Below are 22,204 nucleotides of genomic sequence, written 5' to 3' on the forward strand. Positions count from 1 at the left end.
GGAGAGGAGGTCAGATGAGTGTATCAATTGGTAATTCTGTGGGTCCTATAGCACGGAGATCAACCCCGATGCCAGTTTGTAAACATTGTAGAAAGAACCACAGAGGAAAGTGTAGATTGCTAACGGGTGGATGTTTCAGATGTGGGTCCATAGAGCATTTTTTTGAGAGATTGCCCACGGAGGAGTGCTCCCACAGCTCCACCACAAACTCAGAAGTCTGCCCCGACAGTACAGAGGGGTAGAAGACAGATGAGACCAGAGATAGCCGGTACATCACAGAGAGCTTCTAAGACTATAGAACACCCCGAGGCTAAAGTAGCACCCCGTGTGTACGCTATAGCTCGAGAGGAGCCAAATCCGGTAGACGTTATCAGAGGTACATTTCCTAATTATAATACCTTTAAGTATGTATTGATAGACCCTAATTATATTCACCCCTATATATACATTGTATCTCCTTTTAAAAAGAGGATACCGAGAGATGGGTTAGAAGATAACATGCTTGTCACCAACCCTTTGAACCATAAGGTTATGGTAGATTATCAACCAAAAAGGATCGTATCAAAGATAATAGATGGAAATGAGAAGGAGGCTGTATATGAGATGAAAGAAGATGAGTACAGAACTGGTTGAAAAAAAAAAAAAGAGTTAGTCTATTGGGATATACCGTGGTAACTATGCAATGCTCTTAATGTTTGTACTGTAAGCTGCAGATTACAGTACCGACTTAGGACTATTGTGTAGAGCTACGTATTTCTAATAGTAAATCGAGATAAGGATAAGATTGTAGAACTAGGATTAATAAGACAGGCTAAAGAAAAAGTAAAGTATTATAACACAAAAAGGTGAAAAGACAAGGAGATAGCGATCTCTCGATTATTTACACTGTGTAAATTTCGAGGACGAAATTTTATTTAGAGGGGAAGAATTGTAACGCCCTCACCATAGGTAGTCCGTACATTTTACTGTTCCGACGACTCATGTCTATTCGGACAGTCAAAAATGTCTGGAACTACACCTAAACTATAGTGAAGAGGCATAAATTGAAGAAATAAATGTTAAGAAAATATAGGAAAAATTTAGAGATTTTATTAATTGGTATAAAATAATAAAAATAACCCGATGAGTACCATGATGGGCATTTTGATCATTTTACCTCTAGAGGTGAATTTTGACCTAAATGTCAAATTAAAAATTAGGAAATAAAATAATTAACATAAATTAAATTTATGAATTTGAATTTGAAAAATGAGAAGAGAAAGAAGAAGAAAAGAAAAGAAAAGAAAAGAAAAGAAAAGAAAAGAAAGGAAATAGATTTATGAAATTTAAAAACAATAAAGTACACATAAATATATATATATATAAATACCCACAAGAGACAAAACCCCACCAACCATCTTCTTCTTCCTCTTCTCTCTCTCTCCTTGCCGTCTCCCTTAGTCTCTCCCTCCCCACCATTGTTATCAAGCTTAAAGCTTGATTTCCCAAGCTTTCACTCACCAAAACCCATAGACCCCTTCATTAAAAAGTTAGCCCACTCCATAAGGAAGCCATTGATAGTGAAAAGAAGAAGAAAAGTTGAAGTTTAACAAGTTACCCAAGAGGTTAGTGCCTAATCTTCCTTTCTTCCTTTATTAATCCTTGAGTTAAGGTTAAAATGAAGTGAAATTTGTAAGAAACTAAAAGAAATAGGTGAGTTATGAGGGGAGTGAATTTTTGGTACCCATGGTGAGTGATGGTTTTTGATGACTATGATGTACATAAAGTGATTTAATGATGTTGGTTGATGCATTTATAAGTATTATAAGTTGATTTACATTAAGATTTTATGAGGTTGAAATTGTGAGTTAAGGTTTGGCCTAACTTTGGTATTTTTGTATTATACCATGCAATTGGGATTGTTGAGATGTGTTGATGATATTTAGAAGTGCCTTGAATGTCAAATTGAAGCAAGGAAGTTGGAGGAGAAATGAATTATTGGAAGTGCTATTTTCTGCAGGTTGTGTTTGTTGAGGGCAGTGTACATTTTAGGCCATAAATGAAATTGTGTGACCCCAATTGGTATGAGGCCAATTGGAGGTGAAACTAGACCCAAAATAGCCCATATTCTATGCAGAAACTATGCCCAAATTCTGTCCAAAACTTGACCTAAATACTGCCTAAATTCAGATTTCCCTGCACCCAAACCCAGAAAATGACCAAATGAATAGTACGTGTTCATTTGGTCATAACTCTCTCTATACTGGTCCAAATGACCTAAACTTTCACCCATGGAAAGTTTAGATATAGGGCTACACTTTTTATGAAGACCACTTAACCCAATTTTGCTTTTAACCAATTCAAATTGGTAGCACAATTTGGGCCACTAAAACTACCAACCCAGAAAATGACTAAATGAATAGTACATGTTCATTTGGTCATAACTCTCTCTATACTTGTCCAAATGACCTAAAATTACATCAATGGAAAGTTTAGACATAGGGCTACACTTTTCATGAAGACCACTTGACCTAGTTTTGCTTTTAACCAAATCAAATTGTTAGCAAAAATTGAGTCACTAAAACTGCCAACCCAGAAATTGTCCAAAATACTGTTCCTTTGGTATGCTTGACCAGTTTTGGCAAAAATGCCATAACTTGGTCTCCAAAGCTGTAAATTGAGTGAAACTAGTGCCAAAAGTTTTATAAGACATAGAACAACAATTTTTATGTTTTGAACAAGCTCTAGAAACCATTGCATCCTAGGGAAAATATTAGCCAAAGTTAGGAATTAAAATCTGGAAAATGTTAAGTTGAACCCAGAATGCCATTTGATACTGTGTGTTCATTTGGCCATAACTCCCACTAGGAAATTCCATTTGAGATGTGCAAATATGATCTGGAAACATGATACTTAGGGCTACAACATTGATTTAGACACCTTTGCCAAATTCTAAGTGTAAAGACCCTAAAAAGAGGGTCAAACATACTGCCCTGAAGTTGGTTATTGCCCTTATAGAACTGAGAGTCCAGGTTAATACACTGACTATAACTCACTATACCAAGCTTGAAAAATTATGAAATTGTACCTGGGAGTCTCTAAGACATAGAGGAACATATCTTGTGAAGGAACCTAAGTCTAAAAATGACAATAAAATGATCAAATGACTGGTCAAAGTTTATTGACCTGAAATTGTAAATTCTGGACAGCTTAGAGGCAAACGGATCAGTTATGGTATTTTGACCATAACTTGAGTTCTATAACCCCAAATTCAGTGATTCAAAAACTGAAATTCAAGTTTAAACATAGAGGAGCAATTGTTATGAAGGAAGTGTGACTAAATAGACATCCTAACCTAGTCAAATTCCTAGATAAATATAACACATCAACATGAACCTAAAGAAAGGTTCATGGGAAAAATGCTATATATGAAAATTAAAATACTCATAAGGATAATTAAATATTAAAAATGATATGAATATGTAAATTGGGACTAATGTCCTATTAATATGAAATTAATAGTACCAATGAACAGTACTAGAAAATAGTAACAGTGAATAGTATTAAATTAATTAAAAATGTTTAATTGCCCATAGTATACCTAGACTTATTTATTTAGTTGGATAAATTGGTATACCAATTAGGGACTGTAGATAGCAGTACTGCCTACTGAGAAAATCATGAACTGACAATATATGTCTAGTATTATTATTCTACAGGCTATATGCCTACTTACTGGCCATTGTGCCTACTTTATTTCTGGCTTTACAAGCCTGACAGCGGGTCTCGTGCCCGACATCTGGCCTCGTGCCTGACAGATGTATACTGGGTAGACATATGGCTGTCTAACCCGTATATTCCTGTGTATCCAGCTTTTATAATTTGTTATAGGTTTCTTGGGCATTGATAATAATTAATTAATAATGAATATACAATAAGTAAACAGGAAAGATCCCAGTAATGTTAATTATTTCCAAAGAACAATAAAAATATAAAAGACCCAGAAATTATGATTTGTAGATATTAATTCAATTGTTTAATTATTGTTATTATAAATTATGCACCACTAAGTGTTATGCTTAGCGCGTTGGTTTTCCATCGCGTAGGTACTGAAGATCAGCAGCCACCACAGTAGTATTCGGACAGAGTTCCGACCAGATCTGCCATTGTCCAGAGTCACCTCACCGGTCTTTTATATTTTGGTAGGGCCCATGTATAGACTAGTATTTTGGTTTATTATGTTTAGTCATGATGTAATTACTAGTTTATGATGTATTTCCTTTTGGACTTGAAATGAAAACTTATAATTTATTATCTATGAATTTCCATATGAATGCAATAGATGACACTTCATTTTGAGATCTCATAAATAGTTGTGAATGATATGATAAAAGAGAATATGATATGGAAATATGTGAGATGACTATGAATATGTTAACAGGTGATAGTGGAACCCGCTAAATGCTAATAAAACAGAGGAGGATCTATCCGGGTCTTCACAGAAATAAGATATAAAAAAAAAAAAATTTCTACACATAAATTACTTGATTTAAATGACATTAAAATTTACAATAGATATGATAAGACAAGATAGGGTGCTCCGACACCGAATGTGGCACTCATCATTTGGCTACACTGTAGACGGGTGAGGGGCGTCACATTAATAAAATGTAACGGCCCGGCCCACTAGTGATATTGTCCGCTCTGGGCCGAAGCCCTCACGGTTTTAAAACGCATCACTAGGAGTTACGAACCATCAACTTATAAACCCACATCTCTCCCGTGTTTTGTCGATGTGGGATTTGCCTAGGGTGTTACAATTCACCCCCCTTATGAGACTCAGCATCCTCGTTGAGGTTTGCCCCACCATCGTTCAAGGTTGCACGCGGAGCGGCTCTGATACCACTAATGTGACGCCCCTCACCCGTCTACAGTGTAGCCAAGCGATGAGTGCCACATTCGGTGTCGGAGCACCCTATCTTGTCTTATCATATCTATTGTAAATTTTAATGTCATTTAAATCAGGTAATTTATGTGTAGAAATTTTTTTTTTTTATATCTTATTTCTGTGGAGACCCGGATAGATCCTCCTCTGTTTTATTAGCATCTGGCGGGTTCCACTATCACCTGTTAACATATTCATAGTCATCTCACATATTTCCATATCATATTCTCTTTTATCATATCATTCACAACTATTTATGAGATCTCAAAATGAAGTGTCATCTATTGCATTCATATGGAAATTCATAGATAATAAATTATAAGTTTTCATTTCAAGTCCAAAAGGAAATACATCATAAACTAGTAATTACATCATGACTAAACATAATAAACCAAAATACTAGTCTATACATGGGCTCTACCAAAATACAAAAGACCAGTGAGGTGACTCTGGACAATGGCAGATCTGGTCGGAACTCTTTCCGAATACTACTGTAGCGGCTGCTGATCTTCAGTACCTACTCGATGGAAAACCAACGCGCTAAGCATAACACTTAGTGGTGCATAATTTATAATAACAATAATTAAACAATTGAATTAATATCTGCAAATCATAATTTCTGGGTCTTTTATATTTTTATTGTTCTTTGGAAATAATTAACATTACTGGGATCTTTCCTGTTTACTTATTGTATATTCATTATTAATTAATTATTATCAATGCCCAAGAAACCTATAACAAATTATAAAAGCTGGATACACGGAAGTATACGGGTTAGACAGCCATATGTCTACCCAGTATACATCTGTCAGGCACGAGGCCAGATGTCGAGCACGAGACCTGCTGTCAGGCTTGTAGAGCCAGAAATAAAGTAGGCACAATGGCCAGTAAGTAGGCATATAGCCTGTAGAACAATCATACCAGACATATATTGTCAGTTCATGATTTTCTCGGTAGGCAGTACTGCTACCTGTAGTCCCTAATTGGTATACCATTTTATCCAACTAAATAAATAAGTTTAGGTATACTATGGGCAATTAAACATTTTTAATTAATTTAGCACTATTCACTGTTACTATTTTCTAGTACTGTTCATTGGTACTATTAATTTCATATTAATAGGACATTAGTCCCAATTTACATATTTATATCATTTTTAATATTTAATTATCCTTATGAGTATTTTAATTTTCATATATAGCATTTTTCCTATGAACCTTTCTTTAGGTTCATGTTGATGTGTTATATTTATCTAGGAATTTGACTAGGTTAGGATGTCTATTTAGTCACACTTCCTTCATAACAATTGCTCCTCTATGTTTAAACTTGAATTTCAGTTTTTGAATCACTGAATTTGGGGTTATAGAACTCAAGTTATGGTCAAAATACCATAACTGGTCCGTTTGCCTCTAAGCTGTCCAGAATTTACAATTTCGGGTCAATAAACTTTGACTAGTCATTTGATCATTTTATTGTCATTTTTAGACTTAGGTTCCTTCACAAGATATGTTCCTTTATGTCTTAGGGACTCCCAGGTACAATTTCATAATTTTTCAAGCTTGGTATAGTGAGTTATAGTCAGTGTATTAACCTGGACTCTCAGTCCTATACGGCAATAACCAACTTCAGGGCAGTATGTTTGACCCTCTTTTTAGGGTCTTTACACTTAGAATTTGGCAAAGGTGTCTAAATCAATGTTGTAGCCCTAAGTATCATGTTTCCAGATCATATTTGCACATCTCAAATGGAATTTCCTAGTGGGAGTTATGGCCAAATGAACACACGGGTATCAAATGGCATTATGGGTTCAACTTAACATTTTCCAGATTTCAATTCCTAACTTTGGCTAATATTTTCCCTAGGATGAAATGGTTTCTAGAGCTTGGTCAAAACATAAAAATTGTTGTGCTATGTCTTATAAAACTTTTGGCACTAGTTTCACTCAATTTTCATCTTTGGAGACCAAGTTATGGCATTTTTGCCAAAACTGGTCAAGCATACCAAAGGAACAGTATTTTGGACAATTTCTGGGTTGGCAGTTTTAGTGACTCAATTTTTGCTAACAATTTGATTTGGTTAAAAGCAAAACTAGGTCAAGTGGTCTTCATGAAAAGTGTAGCCCTATGTCTAAACTTTCCATTGATGTAATTTTAGGTCATTTGGACCAGTATAGAGAGAGTTATGACCAAATGAACACGTACTATTCATTTGGTCATTTTCTGGGTTGGCAGTTTCAGTAGCCCAACTTGTGCTACCAATTTGAATTGGTTAAAGGCAAAATTGGGTTAAGTGGTCTTCATAAAAAGTATAGCCCTATGTCTAAACTTTCCATGGGTGAAAGTTTAGGTCATTTGGACCAGTATAGAGAGAGTTATGACCAAATGAACACGTACTGTTCATTTGGTCATTTTCTGGGTTTGGGTGCAGGGAAATCCAAATTTAGGCAGTATTTAGGTCAAGTTTTGGACAGAATTTGGGCATGGTTTCTTCATAGAATATGGGCTATTTTGGGTCTAGTTTCACCTCCAATTGGCCTCATACCAATTGGGGTCACACAATTTCATTTATGGCCTAAAATGTACACTGCCCTCAACAAACACAACCTACAGAAAATAGCACTTTCAATAATTCATTTCTCCTCTAACTTCCTTGCTTCAATTTGACATTCAAGGCACTTCTAAATATCATCAACACATCTCAACAATCCCAATTGCATGGTATAATACAAAAATACCAAAGTTAGGCCAAACCCTAACTCACAATTTCAACCTCATAAAATCTCAATGTAAATCAACTTATAATACTTATAAATGCATCAACCAACATCATTAAATCACTTTATATACATCATAGTCATCAAAAACCATCACTCACCATGGGTACCAAAAATTCACTCCCCTCATAACTCACCTATTTCTTTTAGTTTCTTACAAATTTCACTTCATTTTAACCTTAACTCAAGGATTAATAAAGGAAGAAAGGAAGATTAGGCACTAACCTCTTGGGTAACTTGTTAAACTTCAACTTTTCTTCTTCTTTTCACTATCAATGGCTTCCTTATGGAGTGGGCTAACTTTTTAATGAAGGGGTCTATGGGTTTTGGTGAGTGAAAGCTTGGGTAATCAAGCTTTAAGCTTGATAACAATGGTGGGGAGGGAGAGACTAAGGGAGACGGCAAAGAGAGAGAGAGAAGAGGAAGAAGAAGATGGTTGGTGGGGTTTTGTCTCTTGTGAGTATTTATATATATATATATTTATGTGTACTTTATTGTTTTTAAATTTCATAAATCTATTTCCTTTCTTTTCTTTTCTTTTCTTTTCTTTTCTTCTTCTTTCTCTTCTCATTTTTCAAATTCAAATTCATAAATTTAATTTATGTTAATTATTTTATTTCCTAATTTTTAATTTGACATTTAGGTCAAAATTCACCTCTAGAGGTGAAATGACCAAAATGCCCATCATGGTACTCATCGGGTTATTTTTATTATTTTATACCAATTAATAAAATCTCTAAATTTTTTCTATATTTTCTTAACATTTATTTCTTCAATTTATGCCTCCTCACTATAGTTTAGGTGTAGTTCCAGACATTTTTTACTGTCCGAACAGACATGAGTCGTCGGAACAGTAAAATGTACGGACTACCTATGGTGAAGGCGTTACAGTACCCAATTGGAAACTTTCATTCCACTAACCATCTAAAGGCAAGTTAGATTGTTTGAATAAGCAACTTCTGGAAATCAAAGACTAGTTTAAAAATCCAAAAATTTTAAATGAATAAATGAAACGCATGAATGTGTAATGAACCTATATGCAACTAAGTATGCATATCTAAGTATATGAAGCTATATGCAGTGTATATATGTGAATATGTACAAATATAAATTAATGAATGAGTATGTCACTATATGCAAATGAAAGGGAAAAATAATTTTTTGCAAAAAATTTACCCTTTCCCCCATACTCAGATTGCACATTGTCCTCAATGTTAAAAGAATGCAAAGAATGGGATAATTTTAGCCATAAATTCAACGGGCTCACTCAAACACTGTGCAGAAAATATGTGACTAATTTGTGCATAAAGAATGGATATGTAAGCGTAAAGTGGATAAGGGGTACCCTGTTTCATAAGTGGTAGCACAACTTGTGCTGAAAATAACACAAGCTGAAATAAGAATTGTTACCTCATTGAAGGTGCAGCCAATTTAATTAAATAAAATTTGGACAACTGCTGCACTCATTGCAAAAGAAACAGTGGAATGGAATCCATTAAAGCAATTAAACTCAAAAAGTTGAAATAGGGAGGTTAAGCTCAAAAAATATAACCATGAGATATCCACTCATCAAGTGAAATTCTGAAGTAGCATATAAAAGCAAGTGAGCAAAGCATTAAAGATTCAAAAGAAAAATGTACTTATGAGGAACTAAAAAAAAATACTAAATAAGCAAATGTTTTAAATAAAAGAAAAATAACACAAGTAAAATATTAACTAAACAAGTCACTAAAAACACTAATTAATTAAGCAACTAAAATAAAGACATGAAATATGTAAACTGAAACTAAAAGCTGGTCAGTCACGAATGATAACTCCTTTGCCCTTACCATCTGGTGGAGGTGGTGGTGCTGTTGGTGGTTGCTGTGGAGAAATGATGCTCAAAATGAGTGTCCGGTTAGTTTTTATCTGCTCTAGCTTAGCTCGCATGGCTTTTAACTCGTCTTGCATTTCAGCACTCCTATCCAAATATATATCAACTAAATCCCTTAATGTTTGAAAAGAGACATCTGTCATCTGGCGAAAGGAGTAGATTTCATCACTGAGATTCTCCATGAATGTCAGGAGGGTTGCCATGGAGGGTCCAGAAGCTGTTGATGAAGCAGGTTGTGCAGCTGGTGGAGCCTGACGTAGAGGTTGTGTAGAAGGCTGCTTAGTAGGTTGCTCAGATGGTGAAGAGGAGCTAATTGTAGTAGGGGAGCCTGGTGGTGTTGCTGCTGGTGCTGGAATCTCATAAAGCTGTGTAGCCTCATTTTTAACACAAAATTTTTGGTTGGCCAAATGAGGTCCATCCAAATACAGCAAGCCAGTTGTGATGGCAGCACACCTATGAACTTGAGGGTCAAAACCAAAATAGTGTGCAATGGGTGTGACCAAACCTCCAAACACAATCTTACCAATACCCCTAGTAGCTTGGTGGAGCACATGGCGGCAAAAGTAATAACTAGGTGAAACCTTTTTACCAGTTTTGGCACACCACAAAAAAAATAGGTCATACTGAGACATTGTGCCAACACTTGCTCCTTTTCCTAGAATTGTGTTTGCAATTAACCTTTGAAGCAACCGCAAAGAGTGACTCTCAATTTTAGAGGCCTTACTGTGCCCAGGTTTGAAAACACCTGCTAAGGGTGCTATTTGCTGCTAGAAATCATGCCCATTGTAGTCCCTTCTACTGGTAGGCATTTTAATCAAACCATCAGTGGGGAATCCGAATATATGATGAAAGTCATCCATGGACAATACTCTATCTTGACCTAGGCATCTAAAGTTCATTGTCAAGTTATAATCCAATTCATATTTATGCTTACTAGTGGATAGGGAGGCCATAAATTCCTGCACTAGAGTGGGGTAAACCAATTCCTGTTTATGAACAAATCTCACCCAACACAAAGCATCCAACAAATTCTGCATTTCATCATATATATTCAAAGACTTAACTGTAAACACATCTAAATACCGAGTCTGAACAATTTCTCTAGTTTCAATTCTTGTCTTATTTTTCTTCATTTCGGTAGTAGGAAACACCCATTGTCTGGCAGTTGGTACGGATGAAGGAATAGTGGGGTTACCTAAAGATTTCCCTGGGCACTTTACCACTGATATCGAGATTCCAATGCGAGCACCAGGTACGACAGAAGTAGGTAGCTGGACTGGTTGAGGCTGAGTGGGCTGTTCGGATTTCTTTCTCTTTGTGCCGCTTGTGGTTTTGTGTGGTTTAATACTCTTGGCTTTCTTCTTCTTATATGTAGCAATAGGGGCATCACCAGAATGGGCTACCAGCGAGTCAGTATCCATGGGGTGGATGGGTGGAGGTTGCGGTGTAGGGTGTGAGGAGTGGGGAGGAGAGTTTTTGAAGGAAAGAGGGGAATCAGTCATGGCGAAAATGGAAGAGAGGGAGCAAAAAAAAAAATGAAGAAGAAGGTGACGAGGAAGGAGTAGAAGAAGAAGAATGTGGTTATGGCTCGTGGGTTATGACGAGGATTGTGGCGTGAGGGAAGGAACAGGGGCAGAGATTATGGTTATATCGAGGGTTATAGCGAGAGAAAGAAGGGGGTAGTGGGGATTTTGGGTATCGGGTATAAGTTCGGGTTAGGGAGTAAAAGTGAGGGGTTTTGGATATGGGTTATGGGTTTTGGGCTTTGTTATTTAGGGGTAGGCTTTTTGGTAAAAAGGAAATGATAATGGGCTTTTGGGAATGGGTTTGGTTTAGTTAGTTAGTAGTTTTTTTTTTTTTTTAAATCAAATGGGTTAGTGGGCTTTTGGGCATGGGGTTGGTCACGGGCCCGTTCTAGCGAATTGGGTTGTCAACCTGCAAAACCAAATAAAAGACATAAGTTAGAACATAGGGATGTAAGTTGTGCCAGAAGTTGTGAAACTTTCTACCCAAATGTTGCCCAGTGAACACAAGCTATGACACAACAAAAATCGATTGTGCCGCAGGTTGTGAAACCTTCTGCCCAAATTGCGCCTAGTGAACACAAGCTACTATACAATCAAAATCGATTGTGCCACAGGTTGTGAAATTTTTTGCCCAAATTTGACAAAATTACACAGTACCTAAAAGAATTGAAACAAATTAGATTTCAAGTGATCAGACTTTCATAACATGAATTTTAATTGCTCAACCTGCTATGTTCATTAAACACTCATTAAAAATTTTCAAAGTACTAATTCACACATCCACATTCAAATAATTTTCTTTTTAAGCCAATATGACAAAGTTTGGAAAAACTTCCTCTTAAGATTAACAAAAAGAGCAATGAGTCCTGCAAAATCCACCAGCAAATATTCAATAATAGAAAGATGAAAAGTATAAGGGAACAAATTCAAAACTAAAATTTAAAGCTGAAATTTAAAACTAGAACTAAAATAGAATGACTAATGCTCATTTGCTTGCAATGAATTGTATCCCATCTGCATAAGAAAATTAGAACAATGTCAAACTCTGAATAAAGAGTATAGAAAAACTTAAAATAAATTTATGAAAGAAATAAAGAATCAGAGAAAAATTGTAGGTTATGTCCAGAAATGCTAAGTTTAAGTCTTTAACTTGACCTTACTCCACCAAAATTTTATGGAGAATGAGAGAGATAGCAGGTTGTTATCTTCTCAATTGACTCATCAACTGAATAATGCCTCAACCTTTGCCCATTTACCTTGAAATTACCAGATTTTTCACCAAAAATTTCCACAGCACCATGAGGGAAAACTTTTACAACTTTAAATGGACCTGACCACCTTGATTTTAATTTTTCTGGAAAAAATTTCAACCTTGAATTGAATAAGAGCACCAAATCTCCTTCTTTAAAGTCCTTTTTCTTGATATGCTTATCATGCCATTTTTTTGTTCTCTCTTTATAGATCCTAACATTTTCATAAGCATAAAGTCTCAATTCTTCTAACTCATCAAGTTGCAAAAATCTTTTTTGTCCAGCAGCTTGTAAATCAAAATTGATTGTTCTTATGGCCCAATAAGCTTTATATTCTAACTCTACGGGCAAATGGCATGATTTTCCAAAAACTAACTTATAAGGTGTAGTTCCTATGGGGGTTTTAAAGGCTGTTCTATATGCCTAAAGAGTGTCATCTAACTTAAGGGACCAATCTTTTCTAGACTTGCTGACAGTTTTCTCTAAGATTTGCTTAAGTTCTCTATTTGTGATTTCTACTTGGCCATTTATTTGAGGGTGATATGGTGTGGCAATCCTATGCTTGACCCCATACTTTCTCATCAATTTTTCAAATTGGTGATTGCAAAAATGGCTACCACCATGAATGATTATGGCACGTGGGGCACCAAATCTGGTCAAAACAAATTTTTTCATAAATTTCACCACAACTTTTGCATCATTGGTAGGTGTAGCAATAGCTTCTACCCATTTAGATACATAGTCCACCCCTACCAAGATATATTTATTCCCATATCAGGTTGGAAATGGCCCCATGAAATCAATTCCCCACACATCAAATAATTCAACTTCTAATATGGACTGTTGGGGCATCTCATCTCTCTCGGAAATATTGCTTACCCTTTGACACCTATCACACTTGCTTACAAAGTCTCTCACATGTTTAAACATATTAGGCCAATAGAAACCTGATATCAAGACTTTTTCAACAGTTTTTGAGACACTACAATGACCACCATATTCAGAGGAATGACAATGGTAAATAACATCATTTATTTCTTCCTCTGGTATACATCTCTTAATTATTCCATCATTACATCTCCTAAACAAAAGAGGCTCTTCCCAAGAATAAAATTTAACATTATGCAAGAATCTTTTCTTTTGCTGCCAAGATAAATCAGGTGGCAAGACACCACAAGATAAATAATTCACAATATCAGTAAACCATGGAAGTGCAGATTTCAACACATACAACTGCTCATTCATAAAAAACTCATCAATTGGCATAATATCATCATCTTTATTTTCAGTTTTTATCCTAGAAAGGTGATCAGCCACCACATTCTCAATACCTTTTTTATCTTTTATTTCTAAATCAAATTCTTGAAGTAACAAAATCCATCTAATCAACCTAGATTTAGCTTTTTTTCTTGCTCATTAAATACCTTATTACTGCATGATCAGTGAAAACTATTACCTTTGAGTTGACCAAATAAGAACGGAACTTATTGAGTGCAAATACTACCGCAAGGAACTCCTTTTCAGTTGTAGCATAATTAACTTGAGCTTCATCAAGGGTTCGGCTTGCATAGTAAATGGCATAAGGTTTTCTATCTTTTCGCTGGCCAAGGATAGCTCCAACAGCAAACTCACTTGCATCACACATGATTTCCAATGGCAAAGTCCAATCCAGGGTTGCATGATAGGAGCTGTTGTTAATTCCATCTCTAACCTGCAAAAAGCAACCATACAATCATGATCTTGATTAAAATCAAATTTAACATCATGATTCAAGAGATTTGTTAAGGGTTTAGCAAGTTTAGAAAAATCCTGAATAAATCGCCGGTAAAATCCGGCATGTCCAAGAAAACTCCGCACTCCTTTGACAGTGGTTGGAGGGGGCATTTTTTCAATAATTTCTATTTTGGCTCTATCTACTTCTATTCCCCTGTTTGAGATCAAATGCCCTAAAACGATCCCCTCTTGGACCATAAAGTGGCATCTCTCAATTCAACACCAGATCATTATCAGCACACCTCTGTAAGATTTTAGACAAATTAGTCAAGCATGAATCAAAATTAGTGCCATTTACTGAAAAGTCATCCATGAAGACCTCCATAATTTCTTCAATAAAATCAGAAAAAATGGCCATCATGAACATTTGAAAGGTGGCAGGCGCATTACACAATCCAAATGGCATCCTTCAATAGGCAAAGGTGCCATAGGGACAAGTAAGGGTAGTTTTTTCTTGGTCATCAGGATGGATTGGAATTTGAAAGAAACTAGAATATCCATCTAAGTAACAAAAGTAAGAATGCTTGGCTAATCTCTCTAACATTTGATCCATAAAAGGAAGGGGAAAATGGTCTTTTCTTGTAGCATTGTTCAACTTCCTCTAGTCTATGCACATTCTCCAGCTTGTAATAGTTCTAGTGGGTATCAATTCATTATTCTCATTTTTAACAGCTGTCACCCCACCTTTTTTTGGTATAACATGCACAGGACTAACCCACTCACTATCAGAAATGGGGTAAATAATTCCAGCAGCTAGTAATTTCAGGATTTCTTTTTTCACGACATCCTTCATTGTAGGATTCAATCTTCTTTGGTATTCAATAGAAGGCCTGCTATTTGGCTCTAGGAAAATCCTATGCATACAGACTGTTGGACTAATTCCCTTTATATCATCAATTGCATAACCCACAACTCTCCTATATTCTCTCAAAACTCTCAACAATTTGTCAATCTCAATATCAGTCAAAGATGCATTAATTATAACAGGATATGTTCCATTAGGTCCAAGAAAAGCATACCTGAGGTTGGAAGGAAGAGGTTTAAGATCTACCTTTGGGGCATCCTTTACCTTTAATGATGGTGGTTTAATCTCCAAAGTTTGCACTTCTTCAAGCTGAAAAATTGTGGCTTCAGGATGTGGTGGAGAGCTCTCCAAGTGTTGTGCAAAAGCAGCTATGTTGTGATTGTCATCATCAATGCTCCCACCATGGACTAAGCAATTTTCAAGAGGGTCTTATGGATAGCTTTTTCTGAAATGCTCTTGAACAATCTCATCAATAATGTCTACCCGCAAATAAGACTCAACTTCTTCATGTTTCCTTTTCATGGCTGGATTGATATTGAATATCATTTGATCATGTCCCACTCTAGTGTCAATTTCTCACCCTTTACATCAATTAATGCACCAGCTATTGCCAAAAAGGGTCTTCCCAATAAGATCGGAATTTTTGTGTCTTCTTCCATATATAAAATGACAAAGTCCACCGGAATGTAGAATTTTTCAACCTTGATAGGCACATTTTATAGAATGCCTTCTGGATACTTAATTGAACCGTCAACCAATGAAAGATACATGTTTGTGGGCTTCAACTCTCCCATATTTAGCTTCTCATATATTGAAAGAGGCATTAAACTGACGCTAGCTCCAAGGTCACATAAGGTATTTGCCACACAATTATCACCTATATGATAAGGAATGGAAAACACACCCGGATCTTTGAGTTTGGGAGGTAACTTCTGAATTATAGCACTGCATTGCTCTCTCAAGTTGATGGTGTCATAATCTTCTAGCATTCTTTTGTTGGTAAGAATCTCCTTCCAAAACTTGGCACAACTTGCCATTTGGGATAGTGCCTCAGTGAATGGCACATTGATATCCAACTTCTTTAGCACTTCAAGGAATTTGTCAAATTGTTTGTTTAGTTTATGCTTGATGAATCTTTGAGGGCAGGGAAGGGTGGGTTTGTAAGGCTCAGGTGGGATGTATGGTTTCTCTCCCTCATCTTGCTCACTTTTGCTTTCTTCTTCTTTTTCATTTTTCTTGCTCTCAACTGAATTTTCTTCTTTTGTGCTCTCTTTTTCTTCTTTCTCGTTTTCACTCTCTTGACCAACTTTCTTACCACTTCTCAAGGTCACAACCTTACCTTGTTTATGAGGGTTTTGTGGTTGGCTAGGTAGTTTGCCATAGGATTTACTTCCTAATAAGCTTGCTTGTTGAGCTAATTGAGTCTCCAACATACGGTTGTGGGCTTGTAATTGATCCATGGTTTGTCTCATGTGTTGCATTTCTTCCTCCAATTTTCTATTCATCTTGTTTTGTTCAGCAAAAAATTTCTCCATCATGCTTTCCAAGGTTAGCTTCAGTTCATGAGGTGGAAGGGATTATTGTGCTCTTGCTTGATATCCAGTTTGTGGCTGCCTTGTGGGCTGAAATTGAGGCTGAAACTGAGGCCTATTCTGCTGCATATACTGCTGGTTATGAGCATAATTTGAGTTTTGAACTTGCTGAGCAAAAGTTGCTTGTGGTCTCCATGTTGAGTTGTTCACATTAGAGTCAGAATTTCCCATAGGTTTCTGTTGAAACCTCCTGCATAAGTAGCTTGTTCTTGCAAATAATCATCACCATAAGAAGAGTAATCAACTCCACAACTTTGGGTTCCATCATTGTAGGCAACTTGTTGCATAGTTGTAGGAGTTGAGGTTGTTGCCTTTGTACAAAAATCACTAAGAAGCTGAGTCAACTGATCAAATCTTGCATTTATGTAGCTAACTGAGTCAAGTTCATAAATCCGAGCCTTCTTTGGCTCAATTGTTCTTGGATTTCCTCATAAATGGGTATTATGAGCAATCTTCTCTAATAGATCATAGCACTTTTCACTTGTCATTCTCATGAAATCTCCTCCTGCTTGTGAATCAATTGTGTTTCTTATGGCTAGAGTAACTCTGGTGTAGAAATTCTAAACAATCATCCATTTGGGTATTTAATGATGAGAACATTGCCTTTTAAGCTCCTTAAATCTCATCCAAGATTCATACAAAGTTTCATCATCCCTTGGCTTAAAAGCTACCATCAAATTCCTCAAATGAGTGGTCTTCCCAGGTGGGAAAAACTGAGATAGAAAAGCTTGAGATAGTTGCTCCCAAGTAGCTATAGTAGCTTGTGGAAGTGAGTCATACCACTCTAATGCTGAATCCCGAAGAGAGAATGGAAATAAGGTGAGCCGAATCACTTCATTTGAAACTCCAGGCTGCCTTTGTGTATCACATATCATCAAAAATTTCTTCAAATGAGAATGAGGATTTTCAAGTGAGCTACCTCCAAATTGTGAATTCTGAACCATTTGAATGAGACCAGTCTTTAACTCAAATTGATTAGCTCCAATGATAGGTCTATTATCTCTCACATCTGCACTTCTAGGAAAAGCATAATCTAACATGGATCTTCTCTGAGGATCATTTTGATTAACAAATTCATTCTACCTATTTTACTCATTTTCTCTATTATCTCCACTAATAGCTCTATTTTGATTCTCCATATTTTCAATTTTCTCCTCTTAGTCAAACCTTTGTTGTTCTTCTTTTTCTGCTTCCTTTCTCCTCTTAGATTCCTTTTTGTTAGCTTGACAGAATTTTTCAATTTCAGGGTTGAAAACTATTGAGTATCACTTGTGCTTTTTGATCGTCTCATAAACAAGAAAAGTACCTGAAAAACACAAGAAACAACAGTGAAAATAAAAGAAAATAAAAATTATAATCAGCTTAAAACAATTAAAATCCAACTTAAAAATAAACAATTCCCCGGCAACGACACCAAAAACTTGATGTTAGCTGTGACATAGCTTCCGCAAGTGCACAGGTCACAGTAGTATAGTTTTAAAAAGAATATCGTTCCCACAGGGAATTGTGCTTAAATTGAAAATGAAAGGATAAGCTAATTAGAATGGTAAAATTTAAAGATATTAAAAAAAATGAAATTTAAAATTTAAAATTGGTATTTGAGGAATTTAAGCTAAATCAAATAATTAACTAAATTAATTAAACTAGATTACCAAAATTTAAAATGAAATTGCTAATTATGAAATTGGGAGGAATTAAATCTAAATTCAATAAAAATTAAAGTGATTCTAGAGATAGGGTTTTCAATATTGTTTGCATGTGGTTTATCCCCAATTTAGCCAAACACATGAGAATTGCAATTTTGAGGGAAATCAATTCTTAGTTCTTTGAAACCTTTTTCAAGCATTTCAAAGTTGGTATTCATCAAATTAAACCATGTTTTTACGGTATTTCAAACCTGATAAAAACTCAATTAAAGCTCTAATTGATTTTTGAAAGTCCCCTTAATCCTCTTAGCTTATCTCTAACACCAAGAAAACTAAGTTTATTGCAAGATTATCTATCCCAAATATTCACTTTTCAATCTATCTATCAAGGATTAAAACTTAACTTAATGAGGGCCCATTCATCAAGCAAGGCAACAAGCTCACAAGCAATAAATCAAAATGCAGCAAATCTCATTTAAATGACTAAATCAGTTCACAATTACAATACAAAGCAATATTTACAAACTCATCTCTAGAATCTCAAAGATCTACTCACAAATCATGGTTTCAAGAGAAACCCAAGTATAGAAATGAAGAAATAATGAAAATCTAAGCTAAGGAACAGAAAAACCCAATAAAATGATGAAGAATCTGCTGCTGGAGTATTGCAAAAAATGTCCTCTGCTGTTGCTGCAAAACGATTTCACGTGCTCCTCTTCCTCTCTCTCTCTCACTTGCAAAATCTCCTTATTTTTCTCCTTATGGAAAGAAAGAGAAAAAGAAGTTTTTATATAGTTTAGAGGTGTGCCCAAGAATGGGTAAAAAGGCAGAAGATTCTGGAGAAAGTGATGTATTAAATCAAAGGGACGAAAGTGCCACATCAGCCATTTTCATTAAAATGACACAAACTGAATCGGTTGTGTTGCGCCTTGTGTCACAAGTTGTGTAACCTTCTGCCAGAGAAAAACTTCATATCTGACAACGACACAGCCTGTGACACAAGCTGTGTTATAGGTTGTGTAACTTTTGATTTTTTTAACTCAACTTCAAAATTTTGTAATTCAACTCTAATTTCTTCCAAATGGCTGCTCTGATCAAAATATACCAAAATTCTCCTAATTCAACCTACAAAACAAATAAATTCTAAAAATTAAACTAAGAAGTGTAAAAAGGCAAAATTGACTAAATATATGTTAATATCTATAGTAATAGCTATGAATAAGAGCAAATTATGTGCAAAAATTATACCTAAATGATGATATAAAATGCATGCATCAAATAACATTTTATTATTTAGATTTCATATATTGACAACAAAAAATTAGATCCGCTGCTGCTCACAAACCTATTAAATAAGAGAGCTCCTAAACTTTAACGAAGTGAATATTCAATAAGCTTGAGTGTGTCTCATTTATAAAACAAATTGAGCTAAATTGAGATTTTATTAAGCTGAGTCTCGAATAGGTCACAAGTAGCTTAATTCATTTATAACTTTAACTCTAAATCAACATATTTTTGGGGATTTTTTTAATAAGCAAAAATTATATTAATTATAAGACCGAGAGTAATATTATTTTTTATTATTATAGTAAGGTAGTATTACAAATTAACCTTTTCGCATTATATCAAATCTACCTCTTTAATATTGTTAAAAGCATATATCTATCCAAAGTCTAAGGATCTGTTTGGTATTATTATTGAAACTGCTATTAAAATTTTTTTAAAATATTATAGTTAGAAAGTATTAAAAAATAATTTAAAATTAAATTTAATATATTTTAATCATAAAAATATTAAAATAATAAAATAATTTTTTTCAAACTATTTTTCAACAGTATTTTAAATGATATTTTTATTTAGAAAAATAATTTGGCTCTTCAAACTAAATATCAAACAGGTATTAAGAGATTTTCTTATAGCTCACAAGATATATAGTTTTTTAAAATTATCCTATTATTAATTATAGGGTAATTGTTCATTCAAAAGACAGTAAAGAATTAATTACTTAAAATTTAAAATAATAATAATAATATTCACTGTTGTATTAAAGTCTTGATTAAAACAACAACGAAAGCCTTTAGGATTTACTGAAAAAAGGTAGCCCCAAAAATGGCTTGTGAAAGGCCTTGAGAGCAGACCCAATAAGCAAGGTTGTTTCGGCAGTTGAGGAGTTTCCCAAGCTATTGAAAAAAACAAAGAAGTATTCACTTTCTTTAAGCCGACGTTGGCATACGCAGAGCAGTAGAGTTACATAGAATCTGAGTTTTCATAATACGGAGCTCCATCGCGTAGGAATTTGCTGTCCTCGCTCACCCGTATACGATGAGTTGCCGTATTTTCTTGTTAGGACCCTCTAATGGTATCTTTTTCTTGAATAAGTTGCCCCATAACTATTATAGTGGAAATGAATGATATTATAGAGCATAATATATATCCAGTTCTTGTCGACTTACCTAGCTCATTTTTGGTGCAATTTTTCAGGTTTATAAAACACAAGTCATTGCACAATACATCATTCGAATCATTTCATTTTAATCATAGTTTGTGATTTGAAATCAATAAGAGCTTTATAACTGAGAATCAACGAGAGCTTTATAATTATCGGTGCCCAAAGCCTGTTTCAGTAGAGGCAGTGTCTGGAATTCAGAAAACTGAGATTAATATAGTGATTGAGAAATCGAAATGCATGTATAAAGATTGCATAAATATATTATCAGGCGCAAAAATGATTTCTATTTTATTTTCCGAATGTTTGTTTTTATCTTATCAGGCACAAATAAGTATATATATATTTTTTTTCTTTTCTAAACAAATTCATATTTTTGTTTATGTAAGTAGTTTTAAAAAAATAATAATATTTCATATTTAAAAGATTATGGATAAGTGAAAAATAATGGCTAAATAGAATGGATGGGTTTCAGAGTCAATTTTTTTTGTTATCCAGATTTTTAATTTGCATGTACTGGTGATTCAAAACAAAATCATCGCATTTATCACTTTTGTATTTCTGCTGTATCTTCATCAGCATCATCGTTCTTAATTTCTGATGTAAAGAGGGGAGGGCATGGGCGGGGCTTTCTCTCTAACCAAAACAAGCCGACTCCACAGCCAAACAATCCAAAACCACAGCCAACCCACATTGAAACAGAAAATCAGACCATAACCATAATCAAACCACATAGATCTATGAAGAATATACTCAAAATTCATAACAAAAAAGAATACAAATCGGAGGGAAAGAGAGCTCTAAGCATAACTCAGGTCTACAAAAGCACTAACCATATCTATAAAAACCAATTTGAATCAATGGAGGCTGTAAAGGGCAATTTGAACCAAAGGAGGGATGACTATGTCAATATATGAAAAGGGAATGGAGTAGAGAGTTGCATAAATTAATTGCAGCTGAGGCTTCTCTTGGTCCGCAGACTTGTGAATCCTTGTATTGGGTATATTTCTAAATCTATGATTCCTATGGCTAATGCAGTTGATAATTATCCTTGAGGAAAGTGTTGTCACTGCTTAGCCATATACTTTCTGATGCCAATTTTCCTTGTAAGACTTCAACAATCTGCATCAAATTGCAATATTAGAATTAATGCTTAAACCTATAAATATTAATTAATTAATTAATGATAGTTAACTTATAAATAAGCTTTTTACTATTCATGAATATGTTTTTTAAATTTCAGTAATTTTGTGTCATTTTTAAAGGTTTATAATTATGTCCACTGTAAAATTAAACTTTTTATAGCATATTATGATAAAAATATTATTAATTTTTTTATTATAAGATCCAAATATATGAATCGCATAATTTATAATGTATAAAAAATATTTTATAATCAGTTATTATGTAAGCACATTCAATGATTAATTTTAATCAATGAACACTATTACAAGTTTACAACTAACCACTATTTTTTTTTTAAATCAACTTAAAAAAAAGATATAATTGTAAAATATTTGCAAAATTTGGAATTTTTCTTTTGATTGCCTTTTTGTGTATATATATATGTATAGTTTATTTATAGCAAATGAAAAA

The 22,204-nt window shown here is 34.6% G+C and overlaps 1 protein-coding gene across 8 annotated transcripts in view; it reads right to left on the bottom strand.

Annotated features, from left to right (window-relative positions):
- Window positions 1-21,322: 21,322 nt before the first annotated feature.
- The window catches only part of LOC110650630 (probable serine/threonine-protein kinase PBL5), an 86,519-nt gene continuing 85,637 nt past the window's right edge, over window positions 21,323-22,204 (bottom strand). For all 8 annotated transcript variants that reach the window (XM_058149731.1, XM_058149728.1, XM_058149725.1 and 5 more), the window contains one exon: window positions 21,323-21,730. In XM_058149731.1, coding sequence (XP_058005714.1) covers window positions 21,638-21,730 — 93 coding nt within the window. In that variant the 3' untranslated portion in view covers window positions 21,323-21,637. The remainder of the gene's footprint in view (window positions 21,731-22,204) is intronic.

Source organism: Hevea brasiliensis, chromosome 1 (assembly GCF_030052815.1).
Source record: "Hevea brasiliensis isolate MT/VB/25A 57/8 chromosome 1, ASM3005281v1, whole genome shotgun sequence".
NCBI classification, from domain to species: Eukaryota; Viridiplantae; Streptophyta; class Magnoliopsida; order Malpighiales; family Euphorbiaceae; genus Hevea; species Hevea brasiliensis.